Here is a 17,936-nt window from a genome sequence, read left to right on the forward strand (position 1 = left end):
CCCCCCCCCCCCAATCTCTAGCACAGTGTCTGAACATCTAAATGTTTGTTGATTAAAGGACTTTTCTTTATCTATTAATATTGTGTCATGCATATCTATGTATGTATATATTATACTTATTTAGTTAATTTTGTATTTATTGTCATTCTTGTAATGAATCATCCTGGTGTTCCCATTGGAACACATACTCTGGGGTCACTGTCCCAATCCCTACTCACACTAGCAGTCTGGATTCCCTGGGCCAAGATAGCTACTTCCACCCTCAGGTTCTAGAGTGCCTGGAGGGCTTGGATTGATTTTCTTTCTTTTTTAAATTACATTTTTATTAATATCTTTTGCTTTTACATTCCCTAAATTTCCCCTTGTATGCTTCCCCTCCTCCTCCCACAGAACCATCCTGTATAACAAATAATATTTTGAATAGGAAAAAAAAGAGGAAGAAAAAAATAATGATCAAAACTCAACTATACATTGAAAAGATTTGACAATGTATACACTTTTCCACACCTGTTGACACACCCACCTCTATAAAGGAGTGGGGGGAGGTGTTTTTTCCATATTTTTTCTTTGGGGCCATACTTGTTCATACTTGTTCTTTGTAATTTTGTAGTATTTACTTTTGGTGTTTGTGTGTGTGTGTGTGTGTGTGTGTGTGTGTGTGTGTGTGCATGTGTGTGTGTGTGCATGAGCTTTCTCCCCCACTAGCCCACTGGTATGCTTCCACCATTAATTATAACTATTGATAACCCTTAATCAAACAGACAATTAGCATTTTAGAAAGTATTTACTAAAGTGGTTTGGTAAGAATATTTGATACAAACATCTCTCCAGAATTAGACCACGCTTGCTCAAAGGTATATACAGAATCCAGGGGAAGATGGATTCAAACCTAGAGCCCATGATGTGGCAAGGGGGTGACTAATTCCAGGAAACCCTCTTTCCTTAGGCATAGTTTAGATTTCTCTGGTTCACTGCTATCCCCAAGATGCTACTAGGGATGCACTGAGAAGTGCAAATCCTCCAGGCCTCTGAAGTTCCTAAGGTTATGTTCTGATCTGTGGTCAATAATCAATAAACAGCAAATACTTATTAAGCATTTGCAATGTGCCAGAGGCACTATGCTTAGTGCTGAGTATAAAAATAAGAAAAAGAAAGACAGTCCTAGCCTTCAAGAAATTTATTTACTGCTGATTGCATTGAATTGAATTACTGATGTAGCTGTGGTTTTAGTTGTTTATAGATGTATTTGAAGAGTTGAGGAGGATGATTTGGGAAGCCAGGGTGTTTAAGAGGCCTTTAAAGTATACAAATTATTTTGTTTTTCTCATTTTTAAGTGACATACAGATGTTTATATTTTACATATGCCCAGATTTTAAACTCATGTTTTGCTATTATCAGTAATATGTATCAGAGAATTCTGAAATGAATAATTCTGTAACAATGGTACCTATAAGTCTTTATCTTTCAAACATTATTTGAATAGAAGTAAAATATTTGGAAAGGTGAGCCTGATCATTTTATTCAACTAAGTCATGGCTTCCAAGTGATAAGGTGCCCAATCAATCAATCTCAATCATAATCTTTAAATTAAGTACAAAATGTCCTTGGAACTAGAATAATCTTGCACCTGACTAGTATATCAGATAGGCTAAGGAAACTTGGTCATACTCCAGGGATCATCTTTAGAATAACAAATGAGTTGAGAAGGGTATAGTCTGAGAGATTCCAATGAACTGGGTATTCAAGTAAAACCCATGAAGATCAGCTGCTTGGGGGATAGGGCAGGAAAGAGAGTTCTTAACTTTGGCCCTGGCCTAGATCTCCTTCCCCTCACCCCCTTTGGCTGGAGGAGAACTGTTCAACCTTCAGAGGATGAAGAGGATGTTGGACTTTCCATCTTCCCATCAGTGACCCAATAGTGTATCTAAATCAGTCCTTGATAGCATATGCATTGGGAACTATGGAAAGGCAAGAACATTGGGCAAGGATTGTCCTTTTCTCTTTTTGTGTCTGTCTTTTATGTGCTTAAAAAAGGTTTTTGGATTGACGGACTGGACTTTGATACTTGTGGGATACCAGTTGACTGAGGCCCCCACTTTTCAGGTTCTTTTGATGATGGATGGAGGGCAGTATTTGTTTTGGGATGGTTGTATTGGCCTGTTTTCTATGGGTGGAGGCAGGAGGGAAATTACGTTTTGTGTCTGGTTCATAAATATGTGGTAATCAGGGTCCTTAGGGGCTTGTCTAAACTCACATTGGCCCCACTTCCTTTGCCTCAAGCCAAGATGATAGGGGATGATATACTTCCAGGAGATAGTCTGCACACCCTATTTCCAGCCTAATGTTCTTTTGGTTTTAAGAGGCCTAGTATTTGGTGCTTAGTGGATATGGAGGGTGGAGGTATTATTTTTTCAAGAAAATGGAGCAGGCACTGGCTCCACTATTAGGAAAAGATTAGTAGGTAGTTGTTGAATAGTAAATGTTTGTTTAATTCAATTGAGGTCTAAGAGGCACCTTGGATAAAGGAGAAGATAAGGAGCTGAAGGGAAATTCCTGATCCCATGGGAGTTTTTATTTCTATTTCATCTCTTACATACAAGGTGACTCACTGGTTACTTGCCTTTCTGGTATCTCAGTTTCCCCCACCTCTGGCCCTTGGAAAATGAAACTGGAGGGAAGGAGTTGCATTACACTGCTGAGTTTAAATTTCTTTTTGGTTCATAGACTGGGCCTAGTGAAGGCCCCAGACCCGAGACCGACTGTAAACCTAAGATTTGGATTGGTGAGTGCTCTGTCTTTAGCTTTCACAGTGTTCATGCTCTAAGAAATCTCCTACCCCAACTTCCTACCTTCTAGTTAGACCTCTAATAGTGGTAACCAAACCAACACTCCCATTCCTGGAAAGGATAAGTCAATCAATTGCCCTATCACAGAATAGAGCTTTAGTGGGCAGGGACCACTTTTCTTGTGCCTGGCACATAGTAAATATTTGATAAATGCCTATCCATTCATTTATTCATTCAAAGAGTTGCTTCCTTGTGCCCTGGGGCTGTAATTGAAAGACATTTCCACCAGAGGGAAGCATTACCTGAAAATCAAACAGCAAAATCAACAACTTGAATAATAGAAGGCTGAAAACCTGAGAGGGAAAAGGGCTCAGTTAGTAGTCACTGTGCTGGTGTAACAGTTAGTGGACCATTCACTTAGGTTGAAGGCAGAAGAGCGGACCTTCTACTTCTCCCCAAGTCATAGCTGTACTGTTCTGCCTTACTTGTCTCTGTGAAAGATTTGTCCTTTGTCATGGTATTTATAGATCATTTAAGTGCTTTGGGGTATCCATTCCCTCATCCTTGGTCCTGTGGTTCACTCCTTAACTAATTTTAAGCTTTCCTGATATCTAGTTCCTGACTTGAGATGCTGAACTTTCTGAGCTCAGTCATCTTCAACTTTATTGGTTAGACTTTGCATTGAGAAATCTGTTGCATCCCTTAACTAAATATCTTTCTTCTCTTGTACTGTGTTTATCACATGTATAGATGTAGCTGGATATTCGTGAGGTAAGAGATTTAATCCCATCACTAAAGATGGTAGGAGCAGAGAATTTGCACTCTTTATTGGGCAAGATAGGAAGTTATCTGAACTCCTATGAGCATTTGCCTCCCTCAGTTTGGTCCATGTTCTACTAGGTTTAGTCTAGAGTTTTAAGAGATAAAAGAATCATCTTCATATAATATTTCACAATTTTTTTCACAAATTCAGCTCACGCTTTCCTAAATTAATCTCTGGGAAAATCTCCAAATATAGCTTGCGTCTTATTTCATCATTTAAAGTATTATCTCTATCCCAGCTTTTCTAAACCTAAAAGGAAAATATACTCATATCTAAACCTAAAAGGAAAACATACTTATATCAAAAAATAATATAGTATTGAGACTCCACCCACTGCTTGCTGGTCTGCTTAAAAACAAAGGATCAACTGTAGTTCTGCCTAGTCCCACTTGCCATATCAAATGACTAAATTCATACTTCTTCTAAGGGAACCACTGGGTATTCTGAACTCCAGAAGCTTTTGGCAAATGGCAAACAGAAACTGTTGCTTATTCCTCTTTTCAGTATCCCACTTATAGATAGGGAAAAAAATGTATGAGTAGCAGTCTACTTCAACTCTTATAGCTACAACTGATTACCTTCTGTTACCCACCAAGAGACTCAGGAGATCTCTGGGTTCCAAAAAATTCCCCCTTTAGGCATCCTGGCCCTATTTCCTCTCTGACTATGCTCAGAAATATTTCAATTTCTCTGAAGCATTCTGAGTGGTTGTAGCCTTAATCCTTTGGACTCTGAAAGGGATAGAGATAGGAATTCTTCCTTCTGAATCAGAAACCAAGCAAGTGATAATGTACAAATTGTACTGGATTTGGAGTAAAGAAGACCTGAGTTCAAATATATGTATGGTATTTGAAACGAACAGAGGAGAATAGAATTTACATTCTTATTCAAAGAAGTCCATGAACCTGAATGGGGAAGCATGGTAGAGAACATTTAATTGAGGATCAATGGAGGGGGGAAATAGAAATAATACTGTTGTGGGGGTAGACTACAGGCCACTTGGCAAGAAGGAGAAAATGGATAATGAATTTCAGAAATAGTAAATCCCTCTCTCTTTTTTTTTTTGGCCTTTTGGAGGGCAATTGGGGTTAAATAATTTGGCCAAGGTTACATAGCTACTTTGTGTGTGTGTGTGTGTGTGTGTGTGTGTGTGTGTGTGTGTGTGTGTGTGTGTGTGTGTGTTAAGTGTCTAAGGCCAAATCCAAACCCAGGTTCTCCTGACTCCGGGGCTGGCACTTTACTCAGTATACCACCTAGCAGCCCCAATAGATAGTAAATCTCACAAGGAGGCATGATATAGTGCTGATAGGGAATTTCAATGATCTGGGTATCTCTCCTTGAGCTTTCTGTTATAAATGTTACAGCTGATATATTTTTTTACTTGTCTTAGTAATAATTTAATTCCTCAGAAAGTAGAGGAACTACTGAAGGGAACTGATATTCTGGGCTTGATTCTGAAGAATAAATCAGAACTGATACGGATTTGGAAATGATAGTAACCTTGAGAGGTGATGACTATGCCGCTTTAGAGTTAAGGATAAGTAAGAATAGGAAAGCCTAAATTTGGGGAGACCAAATTCCTAAAAATTTAGAGAAAAGATAGGTAGGATTCTATGAGCTACATTTCTAGAGGAAAGGTCAGCTTCTGGAGAATGGGATGTTCTCAAGAACACAAAACACATAAGCTCTAAGCTCACACTGACTAAATTTAATCTTGGAGGTTTCTTAATAATTAACCTCTTTGATTCATGCTACCCAGCTCAGCTTAGAATTACCTCTGGGAATATTTGGATTTGGTTCATGTTATACAGTCAGGTTCTATGTAAGCCCTTAGGCTCATAAAACATTGAACATGGGTCATCTTTTACAAGAAAACTTTCCCAGCCTCTCTTGATTCTAGCACCTTTCCTCTACTAATTATTTCCTATTTATCTCATATATAGCTTGCTTTGTATATATTTGTTTGATATTGTTCCCTTCTTGCTGCCCGCCCCAACCCCCAAACACATTAGATTATAAGTTCCTTGTAGCCTCAGTGCTTAGCACTGGCTCTGGCATATTGTAGGGGCTTAGTAAATGTTTATTGATTGATTGAAACTAATTAAATTTTCTCCAATTAAAAAATTTTATTTCATCTCCTCCCACTTTAATGGGGAAAAAAACCCCACAGAAAAACAAAACTCCCTGGGAGCGGCTAGGCGGGGCAGTGAGTAAAGCACCGGCCCTGGAGTCAGGAGGGCTGGAGTTCGGTTCTGGCCTCAGACACTTAACACACACACACACACACACAAAACTAGCTGTGTAACCTTGGACAAGTTACTTAAACCCAATTGCCCTCCAAAAGGCCAAAAAAAAAAAACCCAACAAAACAAAAACTCTTGTAACAAATATGCATAATTGAACAAAACAAATTCCCACATTAACCATATCAAAAAAATTACATGTCTCATTCTGTACCCTGGATCGATTACCTTTGTGTCAGGAGGTAGGTAGAATGTTTTAACATTGGCCCTCTGATATTATGGTGAGGAAAGAATGCAGGATCTCTAGAAAACTGACCTTCTTATTTCTGGATCTGCACATTTCCCATCATTCATAGTCCCAGTGAAGGGTTTTGTTTTATACTGTTACTTGACTTTGACTCCACATTTCAGGTGGTCTTCCACTTGTCTAGGACAGGGTTGGGGAGCCTGTGACCTTGAGGCCACATGTGGCCTTCTAGGCCCTTGAGTTCAGCGTTTTGACTGAGTCCAAGTTTTACAGAACAAATCCTTTTATTGAGGATTTCTGTAAAGTTTGGATTCAGTCAAAGGGCTGCACTTGGGGACCTAGAGGGCCACATGTGAACTTGAGGTCCCAGGTTCCCCACCCCTGGTCTAGGACCTTCTCTCCTCTTTTATCTTCATTTGGCACTGGGTTCGCAGTGCACATGCTTCCCTTGAGGTGCCATGTGGATGAACAGGTCACAGAGTTTCCAGGTTCATCCTGGACCTTCACCAGAATGTTTTTAGGGACATCTGCTTTAACATTCCTCTTGTGCTCCTAGAACCATGAAGTGCCTTGACAGGGTATGCTACCCTGTGAGAAGTCCTTGCCTGCCAGACAAGGAAAGAGAGCAAAAGAAGAGGGAAAGGGGAGTTGTCTGAGACTCTTAGTTACCCAGGATAAGGAGGATGGGGGGTAGGAAGGATCTAGGAGGACCAGCTAATGGAGACTGTGGCATCCTACATGGAGAGCTGACATGGAGTTCAACCACTCTCATGATGACTTGAAATGAGTGGGCAACTGGCTTCATCCTTCCAGCCTTCAGGCCACTCCCTACCCCTCCATTTTCTTAGGTCTAGCAACAGAAGAGTGAGGTGGCTTAAACTGTCTTAGTTAGATATTTATCTCCATTGACAAACACCTATCTAATTAATTTTTTTAATTAAAAAATTTTAAATTCTACAAGGCCAGATCTTAGGATCCTCCACTAGATACAGCTGACTTTAGATCATTAATCACAACTCAATATCACTGATGCAGAGCTAGAAGGAATCTTGGAGGTCCCCTAGTCTAACCACCTCCTTTTACAGATTAAGAGACTGAGACACAGAGAGATTAAGGGACAGCCCAAGGTCACACATTTAGCAAAGGGGCAGAGCTGGGCTTTGAACCTCTGTCTCTGACTCCAGAGCTATTTCCACTGCACCCTTCTGACCAATCCACTAGCTCTGAATCCACTTTCTTGTACTGTCCTTAAGCTTTTCCCATATGTTGACTTCTGAATATATCTCTTCTTTGTCTTCTACTGAACAAACATTTACATGTAACAAAGATTTTAAAAGAATAAAGGGGGAAAAAACGGGTTCAGGAAAACCAATCAAAACCTTGGCTACATTTGACCATGTATATAAGGGAGGTTGCAGCTAGGTAGTACAGTGGATAGAGAGCTGAGGCTGGAATCAAGAAGACTTATCTTCTTGAGTTCAAATCTGGCCTCAGACACTTACTAGCTGTGTGACCCTAGGCAAGTCACTTAACCTTGCTTGCCTCAGTTTCCTCTTCTGTAAAATGAGCTGGAGAAGGAAATGGCTCACCCAATAGGGCAACTACCCCTTTTGACAATTAGATTGAATAAATTAACTCTTACAATTAAGGATACACAAGTTTAGTATCCCATCTCTTCAATTGAAGGGAGAGAAGTAAATTTTATTAACTTTTCTTCAAGGTCCTGTTTATATTATATATTATTATTATATTATATATGATATATAATTACATATAAAATGTATAATATGTAATATATACCACTATATTAACATGATATCTCTATCTTTTCCACAAGAATAGCATGTGAGACAATCAAATACTTGCTAAAGTCTGAGTAAATTTTGGCTATAGAATTCCCCTGATCTACCAGCCTAGTAACTATTACAAAAAATGAGGAAATGAAGCTAGTCAGGCATGACCTGTTCTTGCTAAAACTCATGATGACTCTTTGGCCAAATTAAGTTTTTTTTAAAAAATCTATAAAAGATGGCAGGGAATAGAAGATAGTGGATAAATGGTGATTAAACAGGATACTAAGTTAAAAAAATAGGCTAAATAAATATGATGAACAACAGCATTACAAATACAAAATAATACTAATAGCTAGCATTTATATAGAACTTTTTTTTTTATTAAGGTTTTCAAAGAGCTTTGCAAAAACTCGGTCATTTTCTCCTCACAACCATTGGAGACAGGTGCTATTATTATGCTTAGTTTACAAATGAAGAAACTGACAAAGGTGAAGTGACTTGGTGTCTTAAGCAGGATTTAAACTCAGGTCTTCTTGACTCCAGGACTTGTACTCTCTCCACTGTGCCCTCTTGTAGAACTTTACCTATACTTTCTGTAAGCCCTTTGAAATCTGGTTTCCCCAAATCTAGGATGCATTTCACATAATGCCTGGCTTTCCTATCCTTATATTTCTTTAACTTTAAATGTAGTGGTTACATCCTCCCAAAGTGCCTGCCATTTTTGCTTCTATAACCAATTCTTCTGATTGTTCAGAATAAGGTTCAGATGTACAATTCCCCTAAAAGGGATGAACACTTAACTTTGCTAACGGCTACAAAATATAAAAGATCAGAAAGGACTCCTGTTTATGTTAGATGAATTGATTCTAATGGACAAAGGTCAGAAAGCAGAGCTTAGGGGCAACTAGGTGGTACAGTGAGTAGAGCACCAGCCCTGGAGTCAGAAGGACCTGAGTTCAAATGTGACCTCGTACACTTAACACTAAGTGACCTTGGGCAAGTCACTTAACCCCAATTGCTCTGCCCTCCAAAAAGAAAAAAAAACCCAGAAAACAGAGTTCAGTGCATCAGATTTGAAACCCCCAACTCAACACTTTACCTTGATTCAGGTTTCTTTTTCTGTGAAATGGACTAGATGGTCACTAAATGAAATCACTAAAGCTCTAAATGAAAAAGCCTATGAGTTATGGTCTTTTTCAGTTTTCCTTTTGTCACTATTTTCTCTGCAAGGCAGAAAGATCTTCAGCCTGGGTGAACAAGAACGAAAATGGTGATGAAGGAAGAGATAAGGGAAAAGATAGTTAGAATGCCTTCAAGGTATTCAAGTCACTAGAGTTGGGAGAACTATGTCTTGTGGTCCAGAAATAATGTGTGGATGTGATGGCTGAGTGTAATATAAATGGAATGTAAGATCTTCCCCCACCCATTAAGAGGTCTCACATGGAACCTATTAAGGGAAGCTTGCTTAGGGGAGGCTTGCTTGTAGGAAGGCTTTCACATCTTTTGCTAATTTCTAATTAGACACTGAGTCACCAGGGCTCTGATGCCTTCTGGCTCTGAGAAGTTGGTATTTTGCTTTGGGGACTTGATTATGAGAAGGATCTTGTGATTTCCTGGTCAAGATTCTGAGTGGCCATGTTCAGAGCTCCCCGACTTCTCAGATGTAAAGATTCTCTTGATCCAGGGATGTATGTAAAATGTATAGTTGATTCAGGCAGTCAGAGCCTTGTCTGTTGGTCTTTATTTTTCTGTATTTTCTCTGTTTGTATTTTCTCTGAAGTTCAGGGTGCTGACTTTCCCCCTGAACTAGTGAATATAATTTTAAAATATTGTTGACCCCTTAAACAGCTATCTTTCCTAGTAAAGCAGATCTAAGAACCAGTGCTAGCAGCTATCCTGGGGATGCCAGCGTGGTTGCTGCTACACTGAGCTGTTCCTGCTGGTGTCTGAAAAAATAATGGACAGCTAGTGAAGAAACACAGTAACCTGATTTGTAAAAAGGGAAGAAGAGAAGTTATTTGAACTAGAAGTTACATTTCTAGAATGTATGAGATGACTTGTAAATGCTTAGGAAAGGAAGTAGTGATCACTAAGAGTCAGTGTGAGCTTATCAAGATTAGGATGGGTGAGACTTTTCACATTTCTCCTTTTTTTTTCAATTTGTATTTGCTATTTTATTAAGTCTAACCTGTAAATCTTTACGCCGATAAAACCTGTGACAGATGGGCTTCAGAAAACAGACTTGATACAAAGGAATTTTATTTTATTTTTAAGCAATCGGGGTTAAGTAACTTGCTCAAGGTTACACGGCCAGTTATTTCTGGGTGTGGTGCTGAGTATCTGAGCCCAGATTTGATCCCCAGGTCATCCCAACATGGGAGCTGGTGTTCCTATTCGCTGAGCCACCTGGCTGCCCCTAAGCAATTGGGGTTAAGTAACTTGCTCAAGATTACATGGCCAGGCGTTTCTGGGTGGGTGCTAAGTGTCTGAGCCCAGGATTCGATCCCCAGGTCATCCCGACAATGGAGCCGGTTCTCTTATTCGCTGAGCCACCTGACCGCCCCAATACAAAGGAATTTTAAAAGTTCATTATAGACAAATTTAAAAAGGTCTTGAAAATCAACTTGTATTTTCATTTTTTAGTTCTTTATAAAACAGTAAGCTTTCAAAAAACTCTCCTTGCGCTTTTGTCCACCATGCTTTTGGTCCAGAATACAACTGTTGACAAAAAGATGTATGCAGCTGAGTCTATGAACGTGTATACTTACCCCAAATATGCAAACATAAACACTGAAGCAATGAACAGAAGACTCATTACCAATACAGGAACAGGACCAACTTTGAGCCCAGGGGAACCTTCAATGTAGAACCTCCACATGCCCCCTGTGCCTGCTGAAGTAGTACGGCCTGCACTCCTTGTCCCAAAGCTGGCATATTTCCTTTGCCTGACTGTGGATCCTGCAGCCCTGGTGGCCATAGCTTTGCTGGGAAATTGGCCCGAGGTGCCCACGTTGGTACCTCTAGGAGTAGGACCTGGCATTGCTGCAGTGGAGGATTCAGCAGACGCAGTAGTAGACCTTCCAGCCGCTGTCGCACATTTCTCCTTTTTAAGTAGGATTACTAGACTTATAGATGGAGGGGAATGCTAAAAATGCAATATACTTGGATTATTGGAATCATTTCAACCTTTAGGTTCTAGTAGAATATCCTAAATTTCCCTCATTAATCCTATTTTGATCAATCTCATTTATTTATTCCATTTTAAAGAATGAATACTAAGATGAAAACCCATCAAATTTTCAGATAACTTTAGCCTGGGAATGATAGCTGGAGCATCATAGAATAGAATCAGTATCCAGAAATCTCAGGCTAGAATTATATACCTAATCTTTTTTTTTGGCCTTTTTTTTTGGAGGGGCAATTGGGGTTAAATGACTTGCCCAAGGTCACACAGCTAGTAAATGTTAAGTGTCTGAGGCCGGATTTGAACTCAGGGCCAGTGCTCTATTCACTGCACCACCTAGGCCCCCCCCCCCACCTAATCTAATAAAATGAAATTTGTTAGAGATAAATGCAAACTACTATACTTAGGTTAAAAAACAAAGCAGGCATACAGGTACAGAATGAATGGAAAGCACTTAATATGTGTTTGCTATGTGCCAGGCATGGTGCTGAGTATTGGCTATACAAATAAAGATGTCAGTTCCCACCCTTAGAAAGTTTACATTCTCTAATATGGGGAATTAAAACGTAGAAGGGAAAAGTGTCTAGGGAAGGATGTTTCTTCCTTCTCCTCCTCTTCCTTCTTTCCCTCTTCCTTTTTTTCCCCTGATTCTCTTCTCTCTCTGTGTGTCTCCTCCTTAACTGGCTATGGTAGAAAGCTGAATTAAAAAAAAATTATTGGCATTTTCTGAATAGAGTTTTATTTTCTGGTTGTTAATTTAATTTAATTTTTATTTTTTGCTTTTTGGAGGGCAATTGGGGTTAAGTGACTTGCCCAAGGTCACACGGCTAGTTTTTGTGTTAAGTGTCTGACTCAGGTCCTCCTGACTCCAGGGCTGGTGCTCTCTTCGCTGCACCACCTAGCCACCCCTGGTTGTTAATTTTAAATGTAAATATTTGGGATGCTTTATAAAAGAAAATCGTCAAACAAGTCCAATGAAATTATTACTTTTTATTTATGTAGGAAGTCTCAAAAGTTTTCTGAATCTATGATCTTATGTGATATGTCCATAGGATTTTCCCAGGAATAAAGGTGCTTTAGTGGAAAATTCCATCCTGAAGGAATGGGTATGGGTCTAACACCAGACATTGTTAGTTCTCTTTTGGATTTACAGTTAATGCTTCCCCCTGCTGGAATTGTCTTGCAACTACAAGCCTTGATCTAACTAAGACTGAAATCTTAAAACAACTTATCAAGTTGATTGTCTAGGGTTGGGAATATTTGGTTGGTTTCGTTGTAATAGTGAGCAAACATACCCCTCAAGGCTAGAGATAAAGGAAGATGAGGCACCACTAGGGCCAGGAAAATGTGGGAGTATTGGCAAAGAAGCAGAGATAAGAACTAAAAAGGGCATTTGTCATCATTAGTCTTGTCTATACAGGCTGCCTCTTAGATTCGGATTATTTCTTTAAAGAAGGTGGAAAGATTTGCCTCGTGTCAGGTCACAAGGCAGAACAATGAAATAACAGGCAGAAAAAAAACTACCTCTTTCATCTCATAAAATAGAAATATATAAGAAAAAAAAAAAGAGAGATAGGATTAAATGGCATAGGGGAAAGACTAGGCCACTGGACATTACTTAGGCTAGCAGATTCCTAGGATTTTCCTGAGTTTCACTCTAGGTTTGGCAGAGGCTTTAGCCTTAATTATTATTATTAGGAGAAAGGGTCCCTAGGCTTCACCAGATGGACAAAGAGGCCCATGATACAAAAAAGGTGAGGAACTCCTCATTTAGGGCTACACAATACCAAAACTCAACTTTGTCCATCTGGTGAAGCTTAGGAACCCTTTCTCTAATAATAATAATGAAGGTTAAATGTTTTGCCAAACCTAGAAGCAGGCAGTTTGTTTTTTAAGCAAGGCCCCCCCACCTTTTTTTCACTATGCTCTTTCCCCCTTTCTGTCTTCTCTGAAGGGTTTCCATTGCTTCAAGCTGTTAAGGAATGAATGTTACTCACTATCGAGGTTTGTGGGCAATGTTTTATCCCAAAGAATGAGTGAACAGCTAGTTCCTGGAAGAATTTCTGGGGTCAGTGGGAGAACTATCTTTGAGGATGGTACAGTGAACAAAGGTTAAAGGAAGGCTTTTGGAAACCATAAGGGAATTGCTGCCCACTCTTTGGTGTAACTGGCTTTCAGATAACAACGAAAAATAGAGTTCTGGACTTGGAGTCTGGACACATGTTTTGAACAGTCCCTTTCCTCTTCCATGCTTCAGTTTCAAGTCATTCTGTAAAATGGGGCTAATGCTTATTTGTACTATTGAGCTCACAGGAATGTTGAGGCAGTAGGGAAAATGCTATATAGACCTTAAAGGCATTATAGATAGGTTTATTTTTAATATTCTACCTGAGTCAGGCTAGGAAATAGCAGGGTAAGTCCGACTGATCTGTATAGCCAACAGAAGGAGGTGGTGGTGAGTGTGGAAATTTCTGTAACAGAGGCTAAAGGAAGATCTTAGGCAGACTTCAGGTGTGAGTTTAAGAGACAGAATGGCCCAAGGAGATGGGCATTGGCAAATTGCAGCTGTGGCCCCAAATCAAGATAGTCTTCACCCAGAGGCAAACACTGGAAAGGGATTATAGGATCATAGAATTGGAATGTGTGGGGATCTTCGAAGTGTCTTCATTTTACATATGAGAAAGACTAAGGGAAATGACTTCCCCAAGGTCACACAATTATTAAATGATAGAGCTGGGATTCTATCCCAGGTCATCAGACTACAAATCTAGTTTTTTCCTTTCCACTGCGTTGGTGTTGACTCCCATTGACCAAGGCATGGGTCGTGGCCAAACATGTACTTGGCTCCATCTCCAGCACTGAACATACTGTTCAAGTGTTGTACTTTCTTTGAATAGAGAAGTGATACATTTTTCAATGAAGAAGACTGTCTAGGTCCTCTTTTCCTTCTCCAGAGGTGGGGCAAAGCCCAGAAGGGAGGGATAGGGAGGAGGGGGAAGGGTAGTTGAACTTGTGGTTTTCCTTTATAGTCATCATGTTCCGCCCAAATGTCTAAGTCACTCTTTTTTTTTTTCTCAAAGTTCTACTGTGAATCTAGCTTGGGAGGACAGGAGGAGAAGCTGTACATGTAATACAGGTAAGAAGTCAGTTATGCTTTTGGAACCTTTTTCTGGGCTTTAGGAAATTTCCCCTAGGATTTGATTTCCCCCTCTTGCTTTCTATTAAATTGTTTCAGTGTGTGTGGACCAGAGATTAGAGTTGGCTTCATGTAAAAGCAGAATTGGTGGCACTGAGAAGGTCATATAAAAAAAAAATTATTTCTCTTTTTTGAACAGATGCCCCAAATTAGACACTTGCTGCTTTGTCTTAAGAGTTTGTCTTCTACCAAATGAAACTTTTCCACTGTGTCTAAGAAGTGTCTGTTGAGGCTCTCTAAGCCTTTTTTTTTTTCATCTGTGAAATGGAGATAATGATTCTTGCTCTTTCTACCTTTCAGGGTTGTGAGGGAAAATGTTTTGTAACCCTTGGAACATAATATTAGCAAGACTTATTTATTATGATTATGTGAATAAATGAATGAATGAAATCCTTATGTAATTTTTAACTGTTTGAAATAAATTTATCATAGACTCACAGAATGTTAGAGATCACTTAGAAAATTAAAGTCCAGAGAAGGGACTTGCTCAAGGTCATAGCAGATGGTCAGGGGCAAAACCAAGATTAGAAACTGTCCTTTAAATCTAATTCTCACTTTCTACCTCCCCACATGGCTACTTTTTGACAAAACTCGATTTCATGGGACAGGTCAGAAGTAGTGTCCCATCCTTCCAAATGCACACATTTTAATAGAAAATAACCTATCATTTCTCAAATAGGAAAACAGTTTAAAATGCTCCCTCCCCACCCCCCCGAAGTGTAAGTGATGAATTGTAGTTTCTTCCACGACAGTAAGAGTTGATAGAGATAGAAGATTGTAATTTTCTGGCAGGTGAAGGGGATAAAAGTCACAGAGGACAAAAGAACACAGGAAAGGGAAGGAGATGAGGGTCACCTTTGGTCACTGAACAATTTTTTCTAGGGCTGGTTTTGTTCTGATCCATTGGACATTTCTGTGGCTCAAAGAGCTCTATTGGATTAAAGTTTTCTGCTTGCATTCAATTCTATCCCATTCTGAAGATGAGGCACTCAGTTAATAAAGTATAAAAGATGCTGACCACAAGATGCACCAGTTTTTTGTAGAAAGCTACTCATCAAACTCTCTGATGCCAGTCCAAAAAAAAAGTAATCCACACATACATGTACACACCCATTCTTTTTAAAATTAAGTTGAAAATTGAAATGAGTGTTTACTTTCTACTTTCTACTAAAAAGAGTAAAAACAAAACTCTTGTAGCAAATATGCATAGTCAAACAAAATAAATTCTTACGTTTGCTATGTCCAAATACATGTGTCACATATTACATTTGTCACCTCTCTGTGAGGAGGTGGTAATATTCATCATTGGTCCTCTTTAGGCACAGTTGGTCATTGCATTAATTGGAGTTCCTAAGGCTTTTCAGATTGTTCATTCTTTACAATGTATCCACAGCTATTATTAATAGGAATTCATTGAATCAAGGAATTTGATTATATTATTTTCTTTTTTATATTTTCTGCAGGACATGGCTGCAAGATTCACTGTAAGCATTGACATTTGGGATTCCGAATTTGACAATTATACTGATATTGTATCAACAGATGCTGTTCCTTGCAAGTACTGGAGACTGGACAAGTATTTTGTAATGGTTATTTACAATATTGTATTTTTCCTGAGTTTGCTGGGAAACTCACTGGTGGTGTTGGTCATCCTCTACAACCGCCTCAGCCGCACAGTCACAGATATCTACCTGCTCAACCTGGCCATAGCCGACCTGCTCTTTGCCCTGTCGCTACCCCTCTGGGCTGCCTCCAAGGTGAAAGGTTGGATCTACGGCAAATCTCTTTGCAAGTTTGTCTCTCTTCTGAAGGAGGTCAACTTCTACAGCGGCATCCTGCTGCTGGCCTGCATCAGTGTAGACCGCTACCTAGCCATTGTCCATGCCACTCGTGCTTTGACTCAAAAGCGCCACTGGGTAAAGTTCATCTGTATGGGTATCTGGGGCCTGTCCTTGCTCCTGTCCATGCCCATTCTTTTCTTCCGAGAGGCAGTCAAGTCAGAGTATTATGGCTTTGTCTGTTATGAGAACTTTGGCAACGATACTGAAAAATGGCGGATGATACTGAGGATCCTTCCCCAGTCCTTTGGCTTTGCCTTGCCCCTACTGGTCATGATCTTCTGCTACAGCTTCACCCTGCGCACCCTCTCCGAGGCGCACATGGGGCAGAAGCATCGGGTCATGCGGGTCATCTTTGCTGTAGTACTTGTGTTCTTACTCTGCTGGCTGCCTTACAATGTGGTGCTGATCACTGACACTCTCCTGAGGACCAAGATGATTCAGGACTCTTGTCCACGAAGAGAGGCGATTGAACAGGCCATGGATTTCACCGAAATACTGGGCTTCCTCCATAGCTGCCTCAACCCCATTATCTATGTCTTCATTGGCCAGAAGTTTCGCCACAGCTTCCTTAAAATCCTGGCTGCCCATGGTGTGGTCAGTAAGGATTTCTTGGCACGCCACCACATTTCATTCTCCTCTTTTGCCTCTTCTTCTGTTTCTGCTGCTGTCTGAGAACCGTCAGTTCAGAATTTCTCTGCAACTTAGATAAAAGACTCTACCAATAAGAAATCATTGGATTGACTGGGATTGAAAGATAAGACTTAGAATATGGGGATGAAAGTTTATAGGGTGTTTTTCCGCATGCTAGGAATATACTCCTTTCTCATCGATACTTCTCAGTATTCTTGTCTTCTTTTAAGATTAAGCTCAGGTGACACTTTCTTTGTGAAGCCTTTCCAGATGCCCCCAGGTTTCATCAGCTTCTTTCTCCCCAATTACCTTGTATTATATTTATCTTTGTATGAGTTGTATCCCCTCAATAGAATGTAAGCTCCCTGAGGGCAGGAATTGTTTTGGTTTGATCTTTATATGTGTGTTCAGAACATAGCATAGTTCCCTGAACATAAGGGCTTAATAAATGTTTGTTGAATGAGTGAATAAGAGGCAGGGACTGAAGCTTGAGAAAGCATTGAGGGACCCTGGGGATGGGGTCCTGGGACATTGAGGAAGAGAGAATAATATTTCAATATATTGCATACTGTTTTGCCTAGTTTTCCCTCTAAGTAGTATCTCCATGTCCCTGATCCAGAATGGGCTTCTGTTTATAAAAATCCTCTGACTGGCTTCTAAAGACCTTGCTATACCTAGAACATGCCAATCTGCCTCCTTATTCTGGGCACTTCCACTGGCTGACTCCCATGCCTGGAATGCTCTCCCTCCTCATCTTGGTCTTGTGGCTTCTCTGGCTTCCTCCAAGTCCTAGCTAAAATCCCATCTTCTGCATGGAGTCCTCCTTAACCTTACTGCCTTCCCTTTGAGATTACTCCCAATTTATCTTGTATATATCTGATTTGTATGGAATTGTTTACATGTGGTTTCCCCATTAGACTGTGAATTCTTTGATAGCAGGAAATTTTTTTGTCTTTCTTTGTATTTCCTGTCATATAGTAGGCACTTAATAAATGTTAACTGATTGACTGGTGTCAACAATTCTTACCTGAGTGGCTGTTCTGTTTATGAGGCCTGTAATCTAAATTCCCCAGATAACTATCTCAGGAAATTGGCATGAAAGACATGTCATGATCCAGCTGTACCAGGTCTGAAAGGCAGCATGATGAAATGGATGAAATGTTGGACTTGGAATCAGGAAAGCCTCCATTCA

General features: G+C 39.9%; 1 protein-coding gene across 1 annotated transcript; it reads left to right on the top strand.

Moving 5' to 3' along the window:
- The first annotated feature begins 14,140 nt into the window (after positions 1-14,140).
- CXCR1 (C-X-C motif chemokine receptor 1) lies at positions 14,141-17,764 on the top strand. Its single transcript, XM_069075099.1, has 2 exons — positions 14,141-14,213; positions 15,737-17,764. Exon 2 carries the CDS (start codon positions 15,740-15,742, stop codon positions 16,784-16,786), a length of 1,047 nt encoding a protein of 348 aa, XP_068931200.1. The 5' UTR covers positions 14,141-14,213; positions 15,737-15,739; the 3' UTR covers positions 16,787-17,764.
- The last annotated feature ends 172 nt before the right edge of the window (positions 17,765-17,936 follow it).

This window comes from Petaurus breviceps, unplaced genomic scaffold, assembly GCF_028583685.1.
Source record: "Petaurus breviceps papuanus isolate PSGF00001 unplaced genomic scaffold, PetGlider_PUasm1.0 90903, whole genome shotgun sequence".
NCBI classification, from domain to species: domain Eukaryota; kingdom Metazoa; phylum Chordata; class Mammalia; order Diprotodontia; family Petauridae; genus Petaurus; species Petaurus breviceps.

What these genes read in the sequence shown, in the direction of transcription:
- CXCR1 (XM_069075099.1), top strand. Translation starts at nt 15,740, where the DNA reads ATGGCTGCAAGATTCACTGTAAGCATTGACATTTGGGATTCCGAATTT.